General features: G+C 35.6%; 1 protein-coding gene across 1 annotated transcript in view; it reads right to left on the bottom strand.

The window, feature by feature from the left end:
* Positions 1-24,446, bottom strand: part of KDM4C (lysine demethylase 4C) — a 352,306-nt gene that overhangs the window by 297,955 nt on the left and 29,905 nt on the right. The window contains exon 4 of the mRNA XM_044677228.1: positions 23,224-23,338. Coding sequence (XP_044533163.1) covers positions 23,224-23,338 — 115 coding nt within the window. The remainder of the gene's footprint in view (positions 1-23,223; positions 23,339-24,446) is intronic.

A 24,446-nucleotide genomic window follows, 5' to 3' on the forward strand; every position in this document is an offset into this window, starting at 1 on the left:
AAGTATTGCTATTTCTGGGTCAAGAACTATGAATAGTTTTATAGCCCTTTGGACATAGATCCAATTTTTTTTTTCTAGAATGGTTGGACGGGTTCAATATTTTACCAACAGTTAATTAGTGCACACATTTTTTCCTCATTCCCTCCAGCTAAACAATATGAATGCAATGAAATAACATTTTGTAGTAAGACATTCATAGGAAATTGGAAAGACTTGAATGAATTAATGTCGAATGAAGAAAGCAGAATAAGGAAAATAATGGAAAATAATTCAAACAGTGATTAAAACATTATAAAGAAAAACTCTGAAAGACATAAGAATTCTAAAGTAATCCCAACTCCAGAAGACCAAAGGTGAAATTTATTTCCCATACTCTTGACAAAGGCATAATGAATTAGATGTACAGAATGAGACACACAGCTGCAGATGTAAGGAATATGGGAATAAATTTGAGTGCCTTTTAAAAAGGTCATGGGATTGCTAAAGGGGAGATTGAGGAACACAATGTCCAGAAGAAATAATACATCCCTATAAAGTGCTCAGACTGAAACAGTCTTCACTATGAATCATGCTTTAAAAACAAAACAAAAACAAAAAAAGGGCCAATCGTAAAGCAAGCAAACCTTAATCATTCCCTTTTTTTGTACCAGGCACACTGATCAATGCAATAACCCAACCAAGAGGTGACAAGAGTAAGGAAGCATGCCAACCATTTACTGACAAAGATCATGGCTCAATTAACAGTTGGACATATGTGAGGATATCATTTGTGTGATTATGCTTACTTCTTATAAGAGTCATTTTTCTTCTTAACATATAAGAGGTATGGAGAGCAATAAGGTTGCCGGTCTCCTTTCCACCCACACCCAAAAAAACAAAGGGTCATTTAAACATTATTTTTAAACATACAGAAGAGAACTAAAGTTTATAAGGAAAAGGGCATACTGGACAGTCTTAAAAGTAATGAATTGAATTTATTATACTTTATTTTTTAAAAGCAAGTTATACATAGGTATTGACATTTTGACATATAATCATTTTCCATTGTATTTTGCATTTGGAAATATTTAAAGTTCATTAAAATAAAAAACTTTTAATGAAATAAGTCAGAATAAAAATAAAAATTTTTAAATTAAATGTAAAGAATGAATGTCTTTTGATCCAGCAATACCAGTAAAAGGTTTGTATCCCAAGGAGATTTTTTAAAATAGGAAAAGATCTATTTGTACAAAAATATTCATAGTTGTGCTTTTTGTGGGGGCAAAAAATTGGAAAATGAAGGGATGTCCTTCAATTAGGAAATGGCTAAACAAATTATAGTTTATGATGGTGATGGAATACTAGTAGGCTATAAAGAATGGTGAATCATTTGATTTCTATAAGAACTGGAAGGACTTACATGAACTGATGAAGAGTGAAATGAGCAGAAGCAGGAGAACATTGTACACAGAGACTGAAACATTGTGGGACGATCAACTGTATTAGACTTTGCTACTAACAGCAATGCAATGATCCAACAATCCCAAGGGACTTATGAGAAAGAGTGCTATCCACATCTAGAGAAAGAACTGTGGGAGTAGAAATGCAGAAGATTTATCACTTATTTACATGGGTACATGATTTGGGGTTTTAAAAGATTACTCTTTCATAAAAATGAATAATAAGGAAATGGGTTTTAAGTGATAATACATGTATAACCCAGTGGAATTGCGTGTTGGCTCTGGGAGAGAGGAGGGAAAAGGGGAGAGAGAGAACATGAATGATGTAACCATGGAAAAAATATTTTAAAAATAAAAATAATTTTTTTTAAACCCTTGTACTTCGGTGTATTGTCTTATAGATGGAAGATTGGTAAGGGTGGGCAATGGGGGTCAAGTGACTTGCCCAGGGTCACACAGCTGGGAAGTGGCTGAGGCCGGGTTTGAACCTAGAACCTCCAGTCTCTAGGCCTGACTCTCACTCCACTGAGCTACCCAGCTGCCCCACAATAAAAATAATTTTTAAAAACCTTATGTAACGGTATCACAAAAAAAAAATTAAATGTAAAATAAAACAAATAACCTCTACAATATCCTTTCTATGTTAAACCTAATATACTTTTCAAAATAGCTCAATGTTTTCACATGACATGGCACATTATAACATTACTTTTCTGTCTTAAAAACCATATGTATTTTAAGGCTAAATTAACCTTTTCTTAGTGTGGTTTTGTGAAATAAGAATGTCACGAAAGCACATTTCTCATGATTTTCAGACATTTCTGCCTATCTAAATATCTACGGCCTTTACCACTGCACAGCAAACTTATTTCCTTTCTAAACTACAGTGAAGCAGGTTAAATGAAAGGTCATTTATCCAATTTTCACTAATTTGTCATTGCATTAAAATTTACATTAATTGATGCCACCAGTTCAGATGGCTGTTACTAGCCTTTGCATAGTAGGTTTCACTTATAAGATCTGAGAATCTTGGGAAGGGGGAAGTAAAACCCCAACAGCTCCTTAACATTCAAGATATCAGTTGCACATTGGTAGACAATCTTCCTTTTCTCAGAGATACAAAGAAAACTGTAGCTTCCAACAACAAAAAAAAAATTCACATTATTTTTAAAGGCTAAAGATGTTTCTCTTTTAGAGAAACCATAAGAAATTTACTTTACTACTTAAAAATTAAGTTAATTACAAGTAGGATACCATTGATTTGGGAGAAGAAGAATTGTGGCTTCTCCCTTTTTATAGAAATACCCGTATATTCCATCTTTTTCCTTTTCGTCTGATATTTTGACATATATCTTCATCTATAATGTTATACTTAATTACCACTCCTTTGTAAATTTTAGACCCTAACCTTATAAAATTTGAAAACAAAAATAATTTCTAATATCAAATACTGTCAAAGAAAAGATAACATATTCACCTTAAACATAAGCAGAGTAAAAAAAGTAAAAAGAGGATGTGAAAAAAGTGGGAAACTTGTCCACTCAAAAGATGAATGGACCACCTATGAAAGACATGGACGCCAACATCTAATTTGAAGGAGTTGTAATCTTGAAAAACAACACTATAATCTTTCATTTCTGAAAAGAGATGGCATCTATATTTGGTCAGCTATATGTAAGAATAACAGCATTCTAACATTCTTCTAATGTCATCCAATGAACACTTTGTGAGATTCTTTCAACATCATTAAGTGAGAGAACTTCTAATCCAGTGATTCCCAAAGTGGGTGCTACCGCCCCCTGGTGGGTGCAGCGATCCAGGGGGCAGTGGTGATGGCCACAGGTGCATTTATCTTTCTTTTTTAATTGCTATTAAAATCTTAATAAAATTAATTTCCAGGGGGCTAAGTAATATTTTTTTCTGGAAAGGGGGCGGTAGGCCAAAATAGTTTGGGAACCATGGTTCTAATCTAAGTAAACGAAAATGAGGATCTCAGTGATGATATTATTTCCTTCTCTTGTTCACTAAGCTTTACACCACCTAACAAATATCTTTCAGTTAAATTATATGGTACAACATAAAAAGCTAAGGAAGATGAATGAAATATAAATTCTTCAGATAATAACTAGAATTTTAGTTAAAATTATTTCAGATTTTTAAAAGTCTCTTACTCAGAACCAGGCACTAAGTATCTGCTACAACTTTACTTTGTCTCTAATACAAAGGAGGCTAGTATTCTGGTATATCAAAGAATCAATGCAGAACTTATGTTAATAAAGATTTCCAGTGGTTTAATGATCAAATATTCCTAGAAATTTTCCTTTTAACTGAAAACAAAATTTGGTGGTAAATATTTATAAGCTACAAAATAACAAGGTCAAATGGATGTTTTGCAGCACCTTAGTTATATATTTCTAAACATGTCAAAACCCTAGTATTAAACATACAGTGAAGATACCTGCACAGAAGGTAAACTACTACTATTTTCACTCTTACTTTCAAATATCAACTTCCAACAAAATATAAATTCTGATAATATTAAATTGATCCTGTATGATTTTTCTTAGTGATCTAATTATATTAATTGATTTTGTCTTATACTTACTTAAATCATGGTTCTTTGTCTCTGAACTTGGTTCAGAATTCAACAAGCCTATAATGTGTTAAGTTTAGAAAACCATTTCTCTTACAAATTGTGGTATATGCTAGTGATGGAATACTACTGTGCTAAAAAGAATAATAAACTGGAGGAATTCCATGTGAACTGGAAAGACCTCCAGGAACTGATGCAGAGCGAAAGGAGCAGAGCCAGAAGAACACTGTACACAGACACTGATATACTGTGGTAAAATCGAATGTAATAGACTTCTGTACTAGCAGCAATGCAATGACCCAGGACAGCTCTGAGGGATTTATGGTAAAGAATGCTACCCACATTCAGAGGAAGAACTACAGGAGAGGAAACACAGAAGAAAAACAACTGCTTGAACACATGGGTTGAGACGGACATGATTGGGGATGTAGCCTCAAAACGAACACACCAATGCAACTATCAATAATATGGAAATGTCTTGATCTATTGCCACATGTTAAAACCAGTGGAAATGTGTGTTGGCTGGGGGGGGGAGGGGGGCAAAGGGGAAAGTAAAAACATGAATCATGTAACCCTGGAAAATTTTTCTTTTTTTTTTTTAAAAAAAAGGGCCAATTCTTGTCTCGTGAATTCTGCTAACCTTGGGTGATGCAGCTTGCTATAAGTTAATCAGGGCTGATATCTTAATACCACCAAGCTACCCTTCAAGGATGTCTGATTTGACATCCCAAGAAATCTGGGCTACTGCCTTGTAAGTGGGTTAAAACAAAAAATACACTTCTTAGTTACAAGAGGGAAGGAAGGGGATTATTTCTAGTTCCCATTCCAAACTTCCATCCACTCATTTTGTTCCCCATGCCTCAAGCTATGTAATCCAATCATGTTGCCCTCAATACCATCATATCACCTGCCCTGTTATATTCTGTATACCAGAAAAAAACCTATAAGGAAAACTAAATCAGCCATTAACCCTTTCCTTGGCAAGTAGTATGTCCATGTTAAAAAAAATTTTTTATTTTATTTCTAAAATGTTATCATGCTCAGACATTCAGTTTACCTTTTTGATAAAATTCACTCATGATAATTCCCAAAAGAACAAATAATGAACAAAAAAAAAAAAATTCAGTGAGAACATAGTTGACTTCAGGGTCATAAAAAAGAGAAAATAAATGTTTTCTCCAATCCTCATAACATCTCAAATTTCTGCAAAATTAAAGATATACACAATAGGAGCTCACACTTTGAAAAAACAAATAAAGTACTAATTAACCTAATAAAAAAAAGAAGAGAATCAAATTAATAATATCAAAGATGAAAAGGTTGATCTCACCTCTTATGAAGAGGAAATTAAGGTAATTATTAAGAACTATTTTGCCCAATAATATAACAATAAATATGGCAATCTAGTTGAAATGGATAATATTTACAAAAATATAAGTTGCCTAGATTAACAAATGAGGAAAGAGAATACTTAAATAATCCCATCTCAGAAAAAGAAATTGAACAAGTCATCAAAGAATTCCCTAAGAAAAAATCCCCAGGACCAGATGGATTCACAAGTGAATTCTATCAAACATTTAAAGAACAACTAATACCAATATTATACAAATTATTTTGACAAAATAAGCAAAGAAGGAATCTTACCAAATTCTTTTTATGACACAAATATGGTACTGATTCCAAAGCCAGTCAGACCAAAAACAGAGAAAGAAAACTACAGACCAATCTCCTTAATGAACATAGATGGAAAAATCTTAATACTAGCAAAAAAACTACAGCAAGTTATCACAAGGATTATACACTATACACTATGACCTGGTAGAATTTATACCAGGAATAAATCATTAACATAATTGACAATATCAATAATCAAATCAAAAGAAATTACAAGATTATCTCAATAGATGCAGAATTCCTATTGAAAACACTAGAAAGTATAGGAATAGAAGGGCCCATCATCAAAATAATAAACAGTATATATTTAAAACAACCATCAGCAAGTACCATCTGCAATGGGGACAATTTAGAAGACTTCCCAATAAGATCAGGAGTGAAACAAGGATGCCAATTATCACCACTACTATTTAATATTGTATCACACCCTATACTAAGACAAATTCAAAATGAGTAAATGACTTAAGTATAAAGAATGAAATCATAAATAAAGTAGGTGAACACAGAATAGTATACCTGACAGATCTGTGGGAAAGGAAGAAATTTAAGGTCAAGCAAGAGATAATGAATATTGCAAAATATTGCAAAATGTAAAATGAATGATACAATAATCTATCTCCTCCTACCTTTGGTAGCTAAACTTTTTGAGAAAGCTGTTTATATTAGCTACTTTCACTATTTCTCTTCACACTACAGCCTGCCTCTGATAATCACCATCCTATGAATTATCTCCGAAGTCACTAATCATTTCTTTAAATGCCCAAATCAACAGCCTTATTTAAGTCCTCATTATTCTAGATCTTTGTGCAATGACACTATTACCCTGTTGTTAATTATATCTTTTCGCCAAGAATTTCCATCTATCTAAGCACACCCTCTCAATCTCCTTTGCTGAATCTTCATCCAAGTCACTCCCACTAAAGGTGCCACAAGGCTCTATTCTTGGAGCAAATATCTTCTGCCTTTATACTACTACATTTATTGAATTTAATAACCAAGAATCACCTCTACCCATCAAAACTAACTATATTCTTTCAGGGGAAAGTATGATCATTTAATAAAATAGATTTCCAAGCATTCCTAAAGAAAAAACAAGTTTTAAAACAGAAAACTTGACGTCAAAATACAAAATTCAAGAAAATCATAAAAAGGTAAATAATAGAAAAAAGTTAAGTGCTTCAATAAGGTCAAATTGTTTATTTTACTGTATGGAAAGATGGTATCTTAAAAATTTTTTTAATCATTATCATAGTAGTTAGAAGTATTCAGAGAGAGTGGTAGTACACTGTTTGGCAGTGATGGAGAACCTATAGCATGGATGCCAAAGATGACACACAGAGTGCTCTTAGTGGGCACATGGGTCACTCTCCCCACCAAGAGTCTGTTTCTAGAAAGGCAGAGCTGCTCCTCTCCTCTCCCCCTCTCCACTGCATCTGATGACATTTTTTATCATCCTACTCCCCTCTGCCCAGCAGCCCAATGAGAGAACACAGTGAGTAAGGTGGGTGGCTCATGGGCAGCAGAGCTGGAGGGGAGCAGAGCACTCAGGGTCTCTCATCACCCAACCCTCTGCCGAGCAACCCAATGGGAGTGCTTCCTCCCTCCCCTGTTGGGGGGGTGAGGCTGGGGGGCAGAATATGGCACACATTCACTGGTGTAGGGCCAGCACTGCACTAACAAGGGGGAGGGAGGGTGTTGCCTGGCATTTCATCTCTAAAAAATTCAAAATCACTGCTATTTAGGACATGTAAAAAAAAAACAACAACTAGGGGTGAAAAAGAGGATTGCACTAAGAAAAAGAAAAAGAGAGAAGTAAAATGGGCTAAATTATATAACATAAAGAGGCATGGGGGAAAAAAAACTATTACACTGGAGGGGAGGATAAGGGTGATTACAGGTAATACTTAAACCTTACTCTTATTTGAATTGGCTGAGAGAGAATAGCTAGATTCATTGGGGTACAGAATCCTATTTTACCCTATAGAGAAGTAGAAGGGGAATGATAAGGGTTGTGGTGGGAAGGGGAGTAATAAAAGGGAGGGGAAATGGGGGGAGTGATTAAAACCAAAATATTGGTAATCATAACTGTAACTATAAATGTGAAGAACTCAGCCATAAAATGGAAGCAGATAGCAGAGTGGATTAAAAACCAGAATCCTTATAAATTTGAAAAATTAGACCTTTGTCAGAGATTTTTGTTATAAAGATTTTCCCCCCAATTTGCTGCTTCCCTTCTAATTTTGGTTGTATTAGTTACATTTGTTTTTATTTGTCCAAAACCTTTTTAATTTAATCAAAATTATTCATTTTACATTTTGTATTATTCTCTGGCTTTTGCGTGATGTTAAATTCTTTCCTTTCCCATAGATGTGAAGGCATACTATTCTATGTTCACCTAAATTACTTCTAATTTCCCTCTTTATATTTAATTCATTTGCCCATTCTAAATTTATCTTGGTATAGGGTATGAGATGCTGATATAAACCTCATTTCTCCCATACTGTTTTCTCATTTTCCCATCAGTTTTTGTCAAATAGTGGGGTTTTATCCCAAAAGCTGAGATCTTTGGATTTATCATGCACTATCTTGCCAAGGTCATTTACCCCAAGTCTATTCCATTGATCCTCCCTTCTGTCTCTCAGCCAGTACCATATTGTTTTTATGGCCACCACTTTATACTACAGTTTAAGATCTGGTACTGCTAGGCCTACATCCTTCATATTTTTTTTTATTAATCTCCTTGATATTCTTGATCTTTTGTTCTTCCAAATGAAATTTGTTATAATTTTTTCTAATGCTATAAAAATTTTCTTGATAGTTTTAGCATCCTTTTTCATTAACTTTAAGAGTCAAATTCACTCTTTCTTTCCCAACTCTCTCCCACCTTAAAAGCAAGCAATAAGATATAAATTATTTATGTGTAATCATGGAAAATATATTAGCCATATCATGCACCAAAAAAACAAGAAAAATAATGTGAGAAAAGTATACTTCAATTTGCACTCAAAGTTCAATACTTCTATTTCCAGAGGTGGATAGAATTTTTTCCTTGCAGAGTCCTTTGGAATTCACTTAGATCATTATGTTGATATGGGTAGCTTAATCTTTCACACAGTTGATTATCATTTACGATATTGCTATTACTGAATCAAATAATTTGGTTATGCTCACTTTAATTTGAATCACTTTATACAGGTCTTTGCATGTCTGAATGTAACGACTACCTTGGCAATGCTTACCATATAAAGATACTCTATCTAAATCATATACCACAATTTGTTTAGCCATTCCCCAACTGATAAGCATCCCTTTAATTATTAATTCTTTGCCTCCACAAAAAGAGGAACAATAAATAGTATTGTATACATATGCTCTTTTCCTTTACCTTTGATCTCTTTGGTATATAGAACTAGTAGTAATATTGCTGGGCTAAGAGAATGCAGTTTCAAAGCTCTTTCACATTAGCTCCAAACAACCATCCATAATGTCTGGACCAATTTACAACTCCACCAACAGTTTGTTAATGTATGTACCTTTTACAAAATGTTATTTCCCTGGTACTTTTTAAATTACGTGTATTTATGCTTTTGCTTTATCTGAAATCATGATTGTTATTCCTACCTTTTACCCTTCAACTAAAGCCTAATAGAAAATGTCAACAGCCTCTTATGTGTTTTTCTGTTTTAAGTCCTGTAGATAGTATATTGTTAGATTCTAGTTTCTAATGCAGCTGATTTTCCACTTCAGTTTTATGAGTGAATTAATCTAATTCACATTCACAATTATGGTTAGTGGGTATTTCCCATATTCTTCTATTTCTTTTTTATCCTATCCCTCCCAAAATGTCAGTTTTTTTTTTTTCAGTCAACTGACTACCATAATCTACCCTCTCTTTTTATGATCCTTCCCCACCCCTTTTACCTTATCCCCTTTCACTGCCATTTCACTTTTTAGGTAATATAAATTTCTATTCCCAATTAAGTGTGTGTATACATTTTTCCTTCTCTAAACCAATTATGATGAGAATAAGGTTCAAGCACTGCCTGCCAACCCTCCCATTTCCCCTTCATTTTATTGTTTTTTTTTTTTTAAACCCTTACCTTCTGTCTTGGAGTGAATACTGTGTATTGGCTCCAAGGCAGAAGAGTGGAAAAGGCTAAGCAATGGGGGTTAAGTAAATGCCCAGGGTCACAAAGCTGGGAAGTGTCAGTTTGAACCTAGGACCTCCTATCTCTAGGTCTGGCTCTCAATCCACTGAGCAACCCAGCTGCCCCTCCCCTTCATTTTAAAAGCTCTTCCTCGAGAGCTTATTTTATGTGGAAAAATTTCTCTTATTCTACCTACCTTTCCCTTCCCCCTTCTAACTGCACATCCCTAATTCTCATTAGTTCATTTTTTTTATATGATCTAAACATAATTTACTCACATCCATTGCCCATTGTAGAAATTTTCTAACCTAATGCTGTTAGAGTCCTTAGGAACTATATATACAATCTTTCCACACAGAAAATAAAATAGTTTGTTAAGTCTCTTATGCTTACTCTTTCATATTTGTCTTTCAACATTTATCTTAAGTCTTGTGTTTGAAGGACAAATTTTTTACTCAGATCTGAATTTTTCTTCAGGAAGACTTGAAAGTATTCCATTTCATTAAATAAAAATTTTTCTTCCATAAGATTATATCCAGTTTCACTGGGCAGGTTATTCTTTATTGTAATCCTAGCTGAATTTTCTTCATGGGTATGATGTTCTAAGCCCTGCACTCCTTTAATGCAGAAGCTGCTGAATGTTATGATGCTCTGTGATACTGACAGTGGCTCCAGGTTACTTGAATGATTTGCATGCAATATTTTTTCCTTCACCTAGGAGTACTAGAATTTGGATAAAATATTCCTAATAGTTGTCACTTTGAGGTCTCTGCCAAGAAATGATCAGTCAAGGGAGGGAAGGGGGAGGATGGACAGTGTTCGGCCACCCTCTCTGTGCTTCTCCTCCAGCTGATTGCCTGCCATCCGTGATCAAAGTCTTGCTGTGCCAGCACAACACTCCCTCCCGACTAGTGTCCTTGCCCGCCCAGAGATTCCAGGATCTGCTAGAGACTCATTACATTAGGTGAGGGAGGGAACCTGGGATCTTCCTTTTTTCCTTCCCCCGGAACCAACAATTCAAGAATTCAGGCTTTTTTATTTTCCACACATCTTTTAAGTTGGGTTCAGCAGGAGGATCCCAATCTCTGTTCTGTTGTCAGATTTGGTTTTCTGTCCCCTCAAAGCCCTTTGTCCTTGATTGGTATTGAAGGGTTTACAGAGGTCTGGAGCTTTGCTGCTTCTAAACCACCATCTTCCCAAAATTCTCCTACTCTGAAGTTTTAGCCTCAGGGTACCTGGAACTCTGGAGATCAACTCCACCCTGGCTTAATCTTATCAATACCCAAGGTAAGAGAGCAGGGAAGCTACAACACCCCTCCCCAATAGACTGCAGTGAAAGTCTAAAGAGAGCAGGGAAGCTACAACACCCCTCCCCAATAGACTGCAGTGAAAGTAGCCAAAATCACATCTACCATTTACTACCAGCTCGGGAAGATCTGGCCTCAGGGCCAACTAATCTAGTGAGTCAACAAAACAGAGAAGAAGCCCTTGGAGGACTGAATAGCCCAAGCCCAAAGATCCAGTAAATAATCAAAGGAGCAAGATTACAGCCAATTACAGGGGGGAAAAAAGGAAAAAATATGAGTAAACAACAGAAAAAGAAAAAAGAAATTACAATCAACAGCTTCTATCCAAGAAATGAACAAAGAACAAATGGATCAGAGGAGAACCAAGGAATGCCAAAGAAAAAAACACAGAAACTCCAGGGAAATGGACACAGGCTTTGTTAGAACTCAAAATTTAATTAACTCAAGAACTCAAAATTCAATTAAACCAAGAACTCAAAAAATAATCAAGAGAGACTGAAGACAATTAGGAAAAGAAAATACATGAATTTAAAAAATAAAGTAGTGTCTTGAAAGCTAAAATTGACCAGCTTGAAAACAAGGCAAAGAAAGTGAAGATGACCTACAAAGAAAGCAAACCAGAAGGAGAAGGATGGCCAAAAATCCAGGGATGAAATTCAGTCTTTAAAAATTAGAATCCAACAACTAGAAGCAAATGACTTCACAAGGCAACAAGAATCTATATTTTAAAAAAAAAATCAAAAGAATGAAAATATTGAAGAAAATATGAAACGCTTCATTGACAAAACCTCACATCTGAAAAACAGATCCAGGAAAGACAATTTGAGAATTATTGGACTATTGGAAAATCATGACAAAAGGAAAAGCCTGCACATTATCCTACAGGAAATTATCCAAGAAAACTGCCCTGACATTCTGGAACAAGAAGGAAAAGTAGAAATTGAAAGAATCCACAGATCACCTCCTACATTTAATCCCCAACTGACAATGCCAAGGAATGTTATAACTACATTCAAGAACTACCAGACCAAAGAAAAAATATTATAAGCTGCTAATTAATCAATCCCACAGATAGGATAACACAGGATCTGGCTGCATCTACACTGAAGGAGCAGAAGACATGGAATATGGTATTCCGGAAAGCAAGGGAACTAGGCCTACAACCATGAATCCACCAGAAAACTGACTATATTCCTGTATGTTCACTTCATAAAATAGATGACTTCCAAGCATTTATAGAGAAAAGACCAGATGGCAACAGAAAATTTATTGTCAAAACACAGAAATCAAGAGAATCACCAAAAGGTAATTAAGAGGGGGTGGGGGGNAACTACAACCAAGAATCAACTACCCAGCAAAATTGACTATATTCTTGCAGGGGGGAAGTATGGTAATTTGAAAAAATAGAAGACTTCCAAGTATTCCTAAAGAAAAGACCTGACTTAAACAGAAAATTTGATGCCCAGACACAGAACCCAAGAGAATCACCAAAAGGTAATTAAGAAAGAGGAAGAAAAAAATTTTAAGGGACCTAATAAGTTCAAATGATTTGTATTCCTATAAGAAAAGATGGTATTAGTAACTCTTAAAAATTGTTATCATCAGGATAGCTAGAAGATGTATACTTGGAGGGAAATAATTACAAACTGTATAGGATCAAATGTCAAGATATATACATGTATGTATAAATATATATAAAACTAGAGGTAAAAAAAGGATAATAATCAGAGAAATGGGAAAAGAGACAAATGGGATAAATTTATATTTCATAAAAAAGCACATGGAATTGATGCAGAGTGAAAGGAGCAGAACTAGGAGAACATTATACACAGAGACAAATATACTGTGGTACAACTGAATGTAACGGACTTCTCTACTAGCAACAGTGCAATGATCCAAGACAACTATGAGGGACCTATGAGAAAGAATGCTATCCACATTCAGAGGAAGAACTGTGGGAGCAGAAACACAGAAGAAAAACAACTGCCTGATCACATGGGAGGAAGGGGATATAATTAGGGATATGGACTCAGAATGAATACCCTAGCATAGATATCAATAATATGGAAATATGTCTTGATCAATGACACACGTAAAACACAGTGGAATTGTTCATTGGCTATGGGAGGGGGTACGAGGAGGGGAGGGATAGAACCTGAATCCTATAAGCATGGGAAAATGGTCTTAGTTAATTAAGTGGAATTTATAAAAAAAGAAATGATCAGTTGATCCTTTCTATTTCTATTTTGTTGTGAGGAAGATTATTTAGTTATTAGTTAGGAGACTTAACAGGAAGGGCTAGAGAATTCCAATTGGAATGGGGAAGCAGGAAGTGTTGCTTTGCTCTCTGAGACAGACTCCATGGTGGTTGGGACAAGATGTAACTGACCCTGGGAGAGCTCAGAGCTAGTGGAGCTGTACCCTGATTCCCTGGGATCTTGGAGAGTGGTGAAGGTTGAAAGCAGAAGACATCAATCCTGCAAAACAGCACTGAGTTGGAAAGTGGCCTGCGATCTGGTGGACAGCTTGCAGACTTCTTCTCCCTACTGGACTACTTTGGATCATCAGTTCTGGAGGAGTTGGCTCCTAGCATCCTGATAACATCTCTGGACTCTGCTGTGAGGATTCCCACTCCAGTCCTGCTATTCTCTGAGCCCTACCTGGCTTAGGTCTTAGATGAGAGTAATTAAGTCCCTCCCCTGACCCTGTGGTTTGCCCTTAGTCTGAGAGTATAGAAATCCCTATTCCCATCCTTTACTATTGTTTTCTTAATTAAAATTGTTATAAGCTCTTGCCATTTGCCTGCTGGCTCCATAAGCAACTTGTCTAGGTGGTGCAGGGTGACAGTTAGGGCCTATCTGCCAATTCTGTTAACAGATAATCTCCATAGTAGTTAAACCCAGTCTCCCTACCTTGTTTGGTCCTGCCTTCTGACATTCCTGCCTCCCTCATACCCCACTGTGAGCCCATAGATAATATTTAGTTATCTTCCCTGGTTATTCCCCCATTATAATTTTAACTTCTAGATCTAAGATATCAAAGCAATTTTCCTTGATAATTTCTTAAAATATGATGTCTACATTCTTTCTTTTACCATGGTTTTCAGCCAGTTCAATAATTCTTAAATTATCTCTCCACAATCTGATTTTCCCAGTTTAGTTATGCTTCCAAAGAGATATTTAACATTTTTTTTATTCTTTTGACTTTGTTTTATTTCTTGATTATATGACTGATTTTCACTAGCCCAATTCTATTTTTTAAGAAAATATTTTTTCTTCAGTAAGATTTTATAAACTCTTTTCCCATCTGGCCTATTCTACTTTTGAAGGAGTTCTTAATTTACCAAGTTTTTCATTTTATTTTTATGATTTCTTGTTATCAGTCAAATTTATTTTCTAATTTTTAGTCTACCACTCTAATCTCTTTCTTTACCCCTTCCAGGAATTCTTGTTGGGCTTGGTCCAATTAGAATTTTTCTTTGAGAATTTCTTTGTAGCTGTTTTCACAGTGTTTTCTACATTTTGAGTTTATGTCTTGATCTTTTCTGCCACCATAGAAGCTTTTTATTGTTATGTAATGATATTCTGCAAATCAACATAGATAGCAAGATGATGGACAGTTGTCTGTTTAGAAGATAGAATGAGCTGAGACTGAGGTACCAGGTGTCAAGACAGTTAGAAGCTCAGGTATATAAGGAAGGATTTGAACTGAAATTGGATCTCAATCTGGAGACTGGGTTTTGGGAGTGGGGGGGTTTGGTTTGGTTTGGGTAAGGCCCTAGGTCAACTTGAATTACCTGCAAACTACACTGACCAATCTCACAGTCCCAGACCATGTGATACCTTTATACTGAGTAACCTGTTCCTGTTTCATACTCCAAGAAGAAACAACACCATCCTTCAGCAAATAACCTGATTTGGGTGAATCAGTCTGGCCCTGCCAGGCAGGCAAATTGCAATTATCAATTGACCACTGATAATCCTGATTACCTTAGGTTCAAATACCATCTTTGTCATCTTTAGCTTAGACCAAGAACTTCCTGTTTCTCTCCTGCCCTGCTCCCCTCCTAAGCCTGAAGCATATTAAATCTTTGAACTTACCTAGATTGGCTTCAACTCTATCTCTAGGCTTAGTAATTGTATTCCTGAAGCATCTGAGGGAAGGGAGGATAGTAACATTCATAGCAAGATATAATCCGCAGTCAAACTCTGGTATTATCCTACAAGGCCAGATTAGACAGAGAGATCTATACAATTCTATTCACAGATTCTTCGTTCGACTGGCTAATCTGGAACACTGTTATACTGAAGTTGAGTTTAGCAGATTTAATACAAGTATCTTGTGGGCCCTTTGTATTTCACTATGACACAACTTAAGAGTTACACTTAGGTATCACCCATACACACTCAGCTTCAGTTCCTCACATCACCAGGACCTTTTATAACAGTTATGAATGGGGAAAAGAAGCTCATTTTCCAAACTAATTCTAGACTTCCACCTTTGTGTTATAATTGAGTTTTGCTCACCTAGACGTAGAGAGGTACTTTCCCATGCTTTGGACATTTTCCTGCTACTGTTTACAGAGCTAGTTCTGAAGGGCTGCAAGCTTTCAGTGCTTCAAAGCTGATGTATAGTAAGGTACCATCATTGACCTATTCTGAACTCTAGACTTTACCCAGAAAGGGCCCCTATCTTCCTATAGCTACAAGTACTAGCACTCCTCCCTGGCATTGGAACTAGGACCGGGTGCCCTTGCCCTACTCTTCTGCAGCCACAAGCACTGTGCTCCTATACACTCTGGAACCAAAACCTAGATCTGTATAAGGACAATAGAATTATTAGTTAGCACTATATGCAGTACCAACAAAGAGATTTCTTATAATCTCTTTCTTACCAGCTGTCAATACCCTTACCATCTCTAGGCTGACAGTTCCACGAATTGTTGCTGCTGACGCTGTTGCAACCATCCTCAAAATCCGTCAATGGTGCTCAGTACACTCCATCACAGATCTTTCCTGCCTACCTCCTAAGATGTCTTAAGGTGGGAAAATGTCTCACCCCAACATTTTCTGGATAAAAAATTTGATTTGAGTCTTTCTTTTAAACTTCATTTGAGGAAAATGTTGCCAGAGTACAGCCTGGTTGCAGCCTCTACTCTGCCATCCTGGCTCTCCTCCAATAGACATCTTAAATTCAATATATCCAATATTGATATCTGTCAGTCTGTTTCTAAGGCAACTCTTTCGAAGTTTCATTGTACTGTATACTACTCATTGTATTCGTCAGATTAGGAATAATGTCAGGAGGCCAGATAGAACATTTCAGGGCCCCCCCCCCAATCTGGCCCGTGGGCCAAAGTTTGCCCATCTCTGCCCTAGACTGTAGAAATATAAGAGAGTACAAATAAGCAACCAAGAAATACTACTACAACAAAATAAGAACAGAGAGATCAGTAAGAGTTCTTTCTAAAAGGACACAAAGATGAAAGCAAAAGTCAAATCAAAGTGATAAGGGAGAAAGACCTAAAACACCATTAAAAATATCTCAGACAACATTTAGACTATAGATCTAAAGGTCACAAACAAAATATCTCAGGTTATACCTAAACAAAATCTATGCCACAGGTGAATCGACATTTTTCATTCGACTAAAGGATGTGCAGGCATATATGATGAGGAAAAAGACAAAGGGAGAGATGTCTGATATGACCTAAAAGTTCAAAATCAAGAAATATATGTTCAGCAGACTCTCAGAAAGAGAAACTAGGAAAAAAATGGAGAGAGATTGAAACAAGGGACAAATACTATTTTAGTGATAGAAGTGGATACTGCTGATTAATATTTCCACAAAGAGACATATTTTATAAAAACAAATAGAGACCTTATAGAACAGGGGTCGGCAACCTTTTTGGCCGTGAGAGCCATAAATGCCACATTTTTTAAAATGTAATTTCATGAGAGCCGTACAGTGCTCACAGTGCGCACTCCTGTAACAGCGCCTAAAAAAAATTGACTTTATGGCTCCTGCAGAAAGAGCCATACGTTGGCATCCTGTTCTAGAATATAAGCTACAGGAATCTGGATACAGCAGGAGATAAGAGGTCTAAAGTCAAAGGAGAGGGCTGTTCTTAAGAGTTCTCCACATTCGAGTTAGAAGACTGGGCTAACAGTAGAAGGTAGGAAATGGGTTGAGCTGGTAGAGGTGAAAGTATTGCTTTGAGGCAGATGGAAAATGCCTAGCCCAACATGTAGCCTAAAGCATTTCAACTCCCCAACCTTGACTTGTGAGAAAAAAGGGAATAAATGTTAAGTAAAGCTAGTGCTGGAAACTATGTCCAGGGATAAACAGAAATTCTATAAATAGATATATAGATACATACATACACACACACACATACACACACACACACACACACACACACACACTAAACACTTGGATCCCTACAATACTTAAGTTGAATTCTGATAGAAACAAAAGCTAAAGAAACAATTTTTTTTGCCCAAGTGCCCCATCTGGTGGACACAACAGTTTTAACAAGCCATTATGAAGAAAAACCTTATACAAATCAAAGTCCATTCGGAGACAAAAGTGTTACTATTAAAAGATTTCCATAGCATAGCATTATTTTAATTTAATGACATCAAATTCAAGACTGTTGCAATGAAAATAATTCTGATCCTCCTTTAAAGATCAATGTATATTTTTATAGAAAAAAATTTGCTTTTCATAATCATAAATGATAAATTTTTAGAACTGGAAATTATGTTAGAAATCATTTAGTGTAACCACATGATCTAATAAATATGAAGCATCACGGGTAACTTGCTAGTGTACTAGATTATTCAAAGTTCCATGTGAAAATAAATGGGATAATTCTTTACTTTTTATGTGCAAAAGCTTCTTTTCAAAAGCTTTAATGATTATAAGCACAAGATCTTTGTGTCTTTCATGATCTTCATGAAAAGGCATGATCTTCGTGAAAAGGCAGAAGGAGAAAGACACTTTAAATGTGAATGCAATGTAAAAACAAGCTAGCAAGAAAATTTAAAAGAATAAAGGAAATAAAACTTTGGCAAATACTAATAATATCTTGCTGACAGGCCAGGTAACTTGAGGTTAGCTATTATGCATCATTAAAAATGGTATACAGAGGAAACTCATTTCAAGTGAACCCAATATTGCAAATTCAAGTATATGCCACTGCTGAGCAGATAAATAAATAAAGGCAGAAGAATACTTAAAAGGAAATTTTTTAATTATATCCTAATCCACACTATATTACCAAGTGGCATAAAATCTCCCACCAGTTAACCCAGTCAGGCTCATTCTTAATCTGAGAAGCATTTCTGTGGGTCCATATACTGTTCTATTCCAAACATTATCTCCCAAATAATTCTTTTCAGGAATTCTCACTTGTAACAATTGTATCCATGTCAGAGCAAAGTTTCTCTTTGTTCATTAACGCTATTTAGTCATTGATAACAGCCCCAAAGTTTAAAAGTAGTAAAGCTGGAAGCACTAATAAGCCTAAGAAAAGCCAAATATATATGTGTATAAGAACATAGGTATGTTCTTATTTTGCTGACTGAAATTCTGGAGAAGCAGTATTTCTTAATTTTCAAGTTATTTTACTAAGTAAACATGCAAGAAAACCTAAACTAACCAGTCGTCTTCCTCCATAATCCAAACTGATGCCAAGGAACACGAGCATGGCAAAGAAGCAAGACAAAAGAGAGCAGCCAGGCAAAAGAGACAGAGAACCGCAGCCCACCTCTTATATAGATCCCTTGTGGCCTCATCATGCAATCCCTGGATATCCCAAGACAGTTCTATTGGGAAGAAGTCAAAGACAACTTGTACTTAAGGAACCCAACTCCTCCCTCATTCGCAGGAAGAGGTTGCTCTTAAGAAAATCAGTAAGTCCCTTCCTCTCAGAATACAAAGTTGGGCCATGACTGGCTAGCTATAACTCACTGACTTGATTTTATCCTATCATCCTCAACAAATATCTAAACAAAAGGGATTAAACCAACCTAGTTTCACAGCCTAGGAGAAAAACTATTTCAGTTTTAAAATCAAACTGTTCTTAGAGGAATAAAGGGAATATTTTTTCATGAAAGACAGACCAATTCACTATTAATTTTCCACAGTTTGAGAAATATTTATTAAATAATGGAGTTTGATATTATGTCCTATTTTCAATTTATGTGAAGAGACTTGGAACATATTAATCACATAAAACAAAGTCCTACTACACCACTGAAATCATAATAGTAACAACTTCCCAATGCAACTAAATTCAAAAGATCTAGGTCATTCCCCCCCCCCCCTCCCCCCCCCCCCCCCCCCGTCACTCAAACACAAAGCAATTACTTTCACCTACTTCTTAAATCATTTCATTCAATATTTATTAAGTGATCAGTAGGCAACATAAAGCCAAATTCCATGGGGATCTTGACAAAAAAAAGTGGTAATATTCAGAGATGTACAATAATAATCTCTAAAGCCATACATTAAATATTTTGAAATGCTGCCTCATTTCAAGTTGAGTATTGACTATTTTTATTAATTACAGTTTTTTTAAAAGGTCTATGATAGATTTAAGCATGATAGGCTTGATTCAAGTCAGACTGAATACCAAATGCCAAACAAGAACAGCAGAACAAAAAGGAAGGAGAGCACGGAAGTAATTTCTATCAAATATATCAGTATGCTATAAAAGCACGGAACATGTCAGTAGAGTAAGGCGCTGTTAAAACTGCTAGAATCAATGGAAATTGTCTTTTTGGGAAAGGTAAGGGAATCAAGGGCTGCATCTCCTGTCTCTCCGAGGCCTAAAAAGTATAGCAGCCATTTACAGACTTGATTCCACTGTTCATCAAGATGAAATTTTTGACCTGCTATCTTTCTAACCTGGACCACTTTACTACTCTTCAAGAAGCCTCTCAGCTATCTAGTTCTTAGGAGCTATATTGGTGCCAGTCTACTGGCACTAATACTAGATCAGCTTTATCCCAACTGCACCTCAGAATTCCTAAATTCAATCATTCACCAAACTCAGTCTTCCCAGCAACAGAATTAAAGGTGTGGAACAATACATAAGTATTAGCAGAGGTTTCAAAAGAATTCTGTGCCTTGGAAGACCAAAAAGAATAAATGATGAAGGTGTTTTAAAACTTTATGTTTAAGGAAAAGCTAAGTGGTTCAAAGGATAGAAAGCCAGACCTGGAGAGGGGAGTTCCTCGGTTTTAATTCTGGCCTCAAGACACTTCCTATCCGTGTGATCCCAGGCAAGTCACTTAACTCAAATTGCCTAGCCCTTAAATATTTTCTGCCTTAGAACCAACTTGTCGTACTGATTCTAAAAAGGAAGGTAAGGGCATTTTTTCTTAATTATGTTTAGATTTCTATAAAACAACAAATATGGAAAAATGTTTTGCATGATTACATATGTAAAATCTATTATCTGACTATTTGCCATCTCAGGGAGGGGGGAGGAAAGGTCAAAAGAAGGAAGATAATTTGGAGTTCAAAAATTTTTAAAAAGAATGTTTAAAAAATTTTTTTACATATAATGGGGGGAAATAAATATTACTTTAAAAAAATATGTTTAGGGGCAGCTGGGTGGCATAGTGGATAGAGTACCAGGTGTGGAGTCAGGAAGACATGGATTCAGATCTGGTCTTAAGACTCTTCCTATGTGAAACACTTTATTTAAAGTTTATTTCAATAACTGAATTACAAAGCCTAAATTTTCTATTCCTTCAAAATGATATCAAATATCAAATATTTATAGCTGTGATTTTTGTGGTGGCAATGAACTGGAAAAGGAGGGTATGTCCTTGAATTGGGGAATGGCTTAACAAATTGTGGTATATGCTGGTGATGGATTACTATTGTGCTAAAAAGAATAATAAACTAGAGGAGTTCCAGGTGAACTGGAAAGACCTCCAGGAACTGATGCAGAGTGAAAGAAGCAGAGCCAGAAGAACATTGTACACAGAGACTGATACACTGTGGTAAAATCGAATGCAATGGACTTCTGTACCAGCAGAAAGCAATGACACAGGACAATTCTGAGGGATTTATGGTAAAGAACGCTACCCACATTCAGAGGAAGGACTTCAGGAGAGGAAACATAGAAGATAAACAATTGCTTGAATGCATGGGTTGAGGCTGACATGATTGGGGATGTGGACTCGAAACGACCACACCAATGCAACTAACAACAATTTGGAAATAGGCCCTGAACAAGGACACATGTTACAACCAGTGGAAATGTGCGTCAGTCATGGGTGGTGGGAGAGCGGTGGGTGAAGGGGAAAGTAGGGGCATGAAGCATGTAACCATGTTAAAAATGAATATTAATAAATGTTTTTTAAAAATGATATCATTGTATTATGATTTAAAAACACAAATACCAAAAGTATAAATACTGCAAATCTTAAGAGTACTAGCTTCAACTTAATATTCTAATATTTGTAATTTATAATAGATATTTTCATTGAATGTTATTTAAAACAACTTGAAAGTGACCCTAATTCTATTAATTCTTCATCATATTCAACAAAAGAGAATTATTCCAAAATGGTAGCTATCCAAAAAAATTCTGTGGATAATTTGATTTTTAAAGCACACTACATATTAAAACAAATAGTAACTGTAATAAAAGCAGCTACAATATTTTACTACTCCTTTCTATGTAGCTTTCATATAGTTGTTATACTTCCTTCATCCAAACTATGACGAAAACATATGTGGTTTTGTGCTCAAAAAAATAACTCCCAACTCCATTAGGGATAAGGCCTTCTTTGAAGACACATAAACATGCTACTGCTTCATCTGGACAGAAATGATGCTACCAATAACTGAAAATTATAAACATTTATCCTACAATGTCACTCTCTGTCTTCCCCTAAATGTATGTTTACATGCCAATCCTCAAGAAGAACAGTGTTAAACTCAAACAGAAATGGGGCCACTAAACCATAAAGATCCCTGTGTGTAAGTTCTTTGAACACACACACACACACACCCCCTCTGGGTAACATTCAGCCACCATGCATCTGTGTGAGTCTACATGAGTATACATCACCTACATCACGAAGCATGGGTCATGGGACTGTGGCCTACGTCCTTGATCCCAAATATGATCCTGACTTGAATGGGATGTGAAAGGAGAGGAAAAAAAAGCAATGATCCAGGAAGTGTGGCCTCTATCTCATGTAATGGTGCTGGGAGAGCTGCTACAGAGACAAAGCTAATACCACCCATGTGACTAGTGAGAATAGGCTTCTCTCTCATCTCTGCCTTTTCCTATCCAAGTAAATACTAATAAACTTTTTGAAAAATAAGGACCAGAGTCATAAATTTATTTCTAACAATTGTAGCAGCCAAATGACTCAGAAAATCACATTCCCATTATCTATAACCTACTGCATATTTATTTTGTTAAATATTTACCAATAACATTTTTTTTAAACCCTTACCATCCATCTTGGAGTAGAAGACTGGTAAGGGCTAGGCAATGTGGATTAAGTGACTTGCCCAGGGTCACACAGCTAAGAACTATCTTAGGTCAGATTTAAACTTAGGACCTCCCATCTCTACATCTGGTTCTCAATCCACTAAGTCACCTTGGTGACCCCATCAATAACATTTTAATTTGGTTTGTGGACACTCAAAATGTTGTAGACAGTCCTACAAGTTTGATATCTCTGAACTATAATTCATAGTTCATCTTCCAAATAATTACTAATTGATAGTAAAAAGCACTATTGCACTTGGAACACCAAGTATTTTTTAAAATCAATGAAAAAGCAGTAAATTTATAATTAATTCAAGATTATTTTAAAATACCTAGTATTTGCTCAATTACGTTTGTGACCACTTGGTATACTCATCAAAAGTAACATTCCTTATAGTGTTTTTTAATGTCCTTGAATCTTTTAAGAAATAATGCATGAACCAGAAGGATAAATCATTTTTCTGAGCTGCCCAAAATAAAAATGTAATATCAAATGGTCTTTCAGAAAAGGTATAATGTGTAAGAACAGACATACTTCATCATATATGCTTCCATTGATATCTGCTCCATAGATGGGTGCAACAAAAGTCAAATTCTTCCAGTACTTGCGCTCCAAATCTTCATAGTCTAAATATCTTGGGGTGCAATACCTGTAAGAAAGATGAAAGTAAGTCTAAAGACTTTTTAAAGAACATAAAAATTGTCATTCATTCAAATAACTAATCTCTTCAGTCAATATACCATATTAAACTTCTGAACTGGTCTTTTGGGATTCAGTTCATCCTATTTCACCAATACTTTTCATACTTCAAATATTTATGTAATCTTCTTAATACATTGTTCTCTATCTCATTCCACTATTCAAACACCAATTTAATCCCTATTATCTACCACATAAAGTACAAACTCTGAATCTTTGTATCCAAAGCCTACCACAAACTGGTTTAGGGTTGAATTTTAAAACTTTTCTCATATTGCACCCCCTTCAAATATTTCATCTATTCCATTCAAAATGAACTAATCAGCTACGGGAAATGCAGTATATAGCACATCTGGTTGACAGTAAGGAAGATCTGAGTTCAAATTTGACCTCACTTACTACCTATGTAACTTTGGGCCTGTCATCTAATATCTATTTGCCTCAATTTCATCAGCTTTTAAAAATGAGTGTAATAATAGCACCAACTTCAAAAAGGTTATTGGATCAGCCTAGCAGTACCAGATATTAAACTATACTATTAAGTAGCAGTCATCAAAACAATATGGTACTGGCTAAGAGACAGAGAGGAGGATCAATGGAATAGACTTGGGGTAAATGACATCAGCAAGACAGTGTATGATAAACCCAAAGAGCCCAACTTTTGGGACATGAATCCACTATTTGACAAAAACTGCTGGGAAATTTGGAAAACAATATGGGAGAGATTAGGTCTAGATCAACATCTCACCCTACACCAAGATAAATTCAGAATGGGTGAATATAAAGAGGGAAACTATAAACAAGTGAACACAGAATAGTTTACTTGTCAGATCTCTGGGATAGGAAAGACTTTAAAACCAAGCAAGAGTTAGAGAAAATTACAAAATGTAAATTAAATGGTTTTGATTATATTAAACTAAAAAGTTTTTGTACAAACAAAAACAATGTAGTCAAAATCAGAAGGGAAACAACAAATTGGGAAAAAATCTTTATAACAAACTCTGACACGGGTCTAATTACTCAAATATACAAGGAGTTAAAGCAATTGTATAAAAAAA

Source organism: Gracilinanus agilis, chromosome 1, assembly GCF_016433145.1.
Source record: "Gracilinanus agilis isolate LMUSP501 chromosome 1, AgileGrace, whole genome shotgun sequence".
Lineage (NCBI taxonomy): Eukaryota > Metazoa > Chordata > Mammalia > Didelphimorphia > Didelphidae > Gracilinanus > Gracilinanus agilis.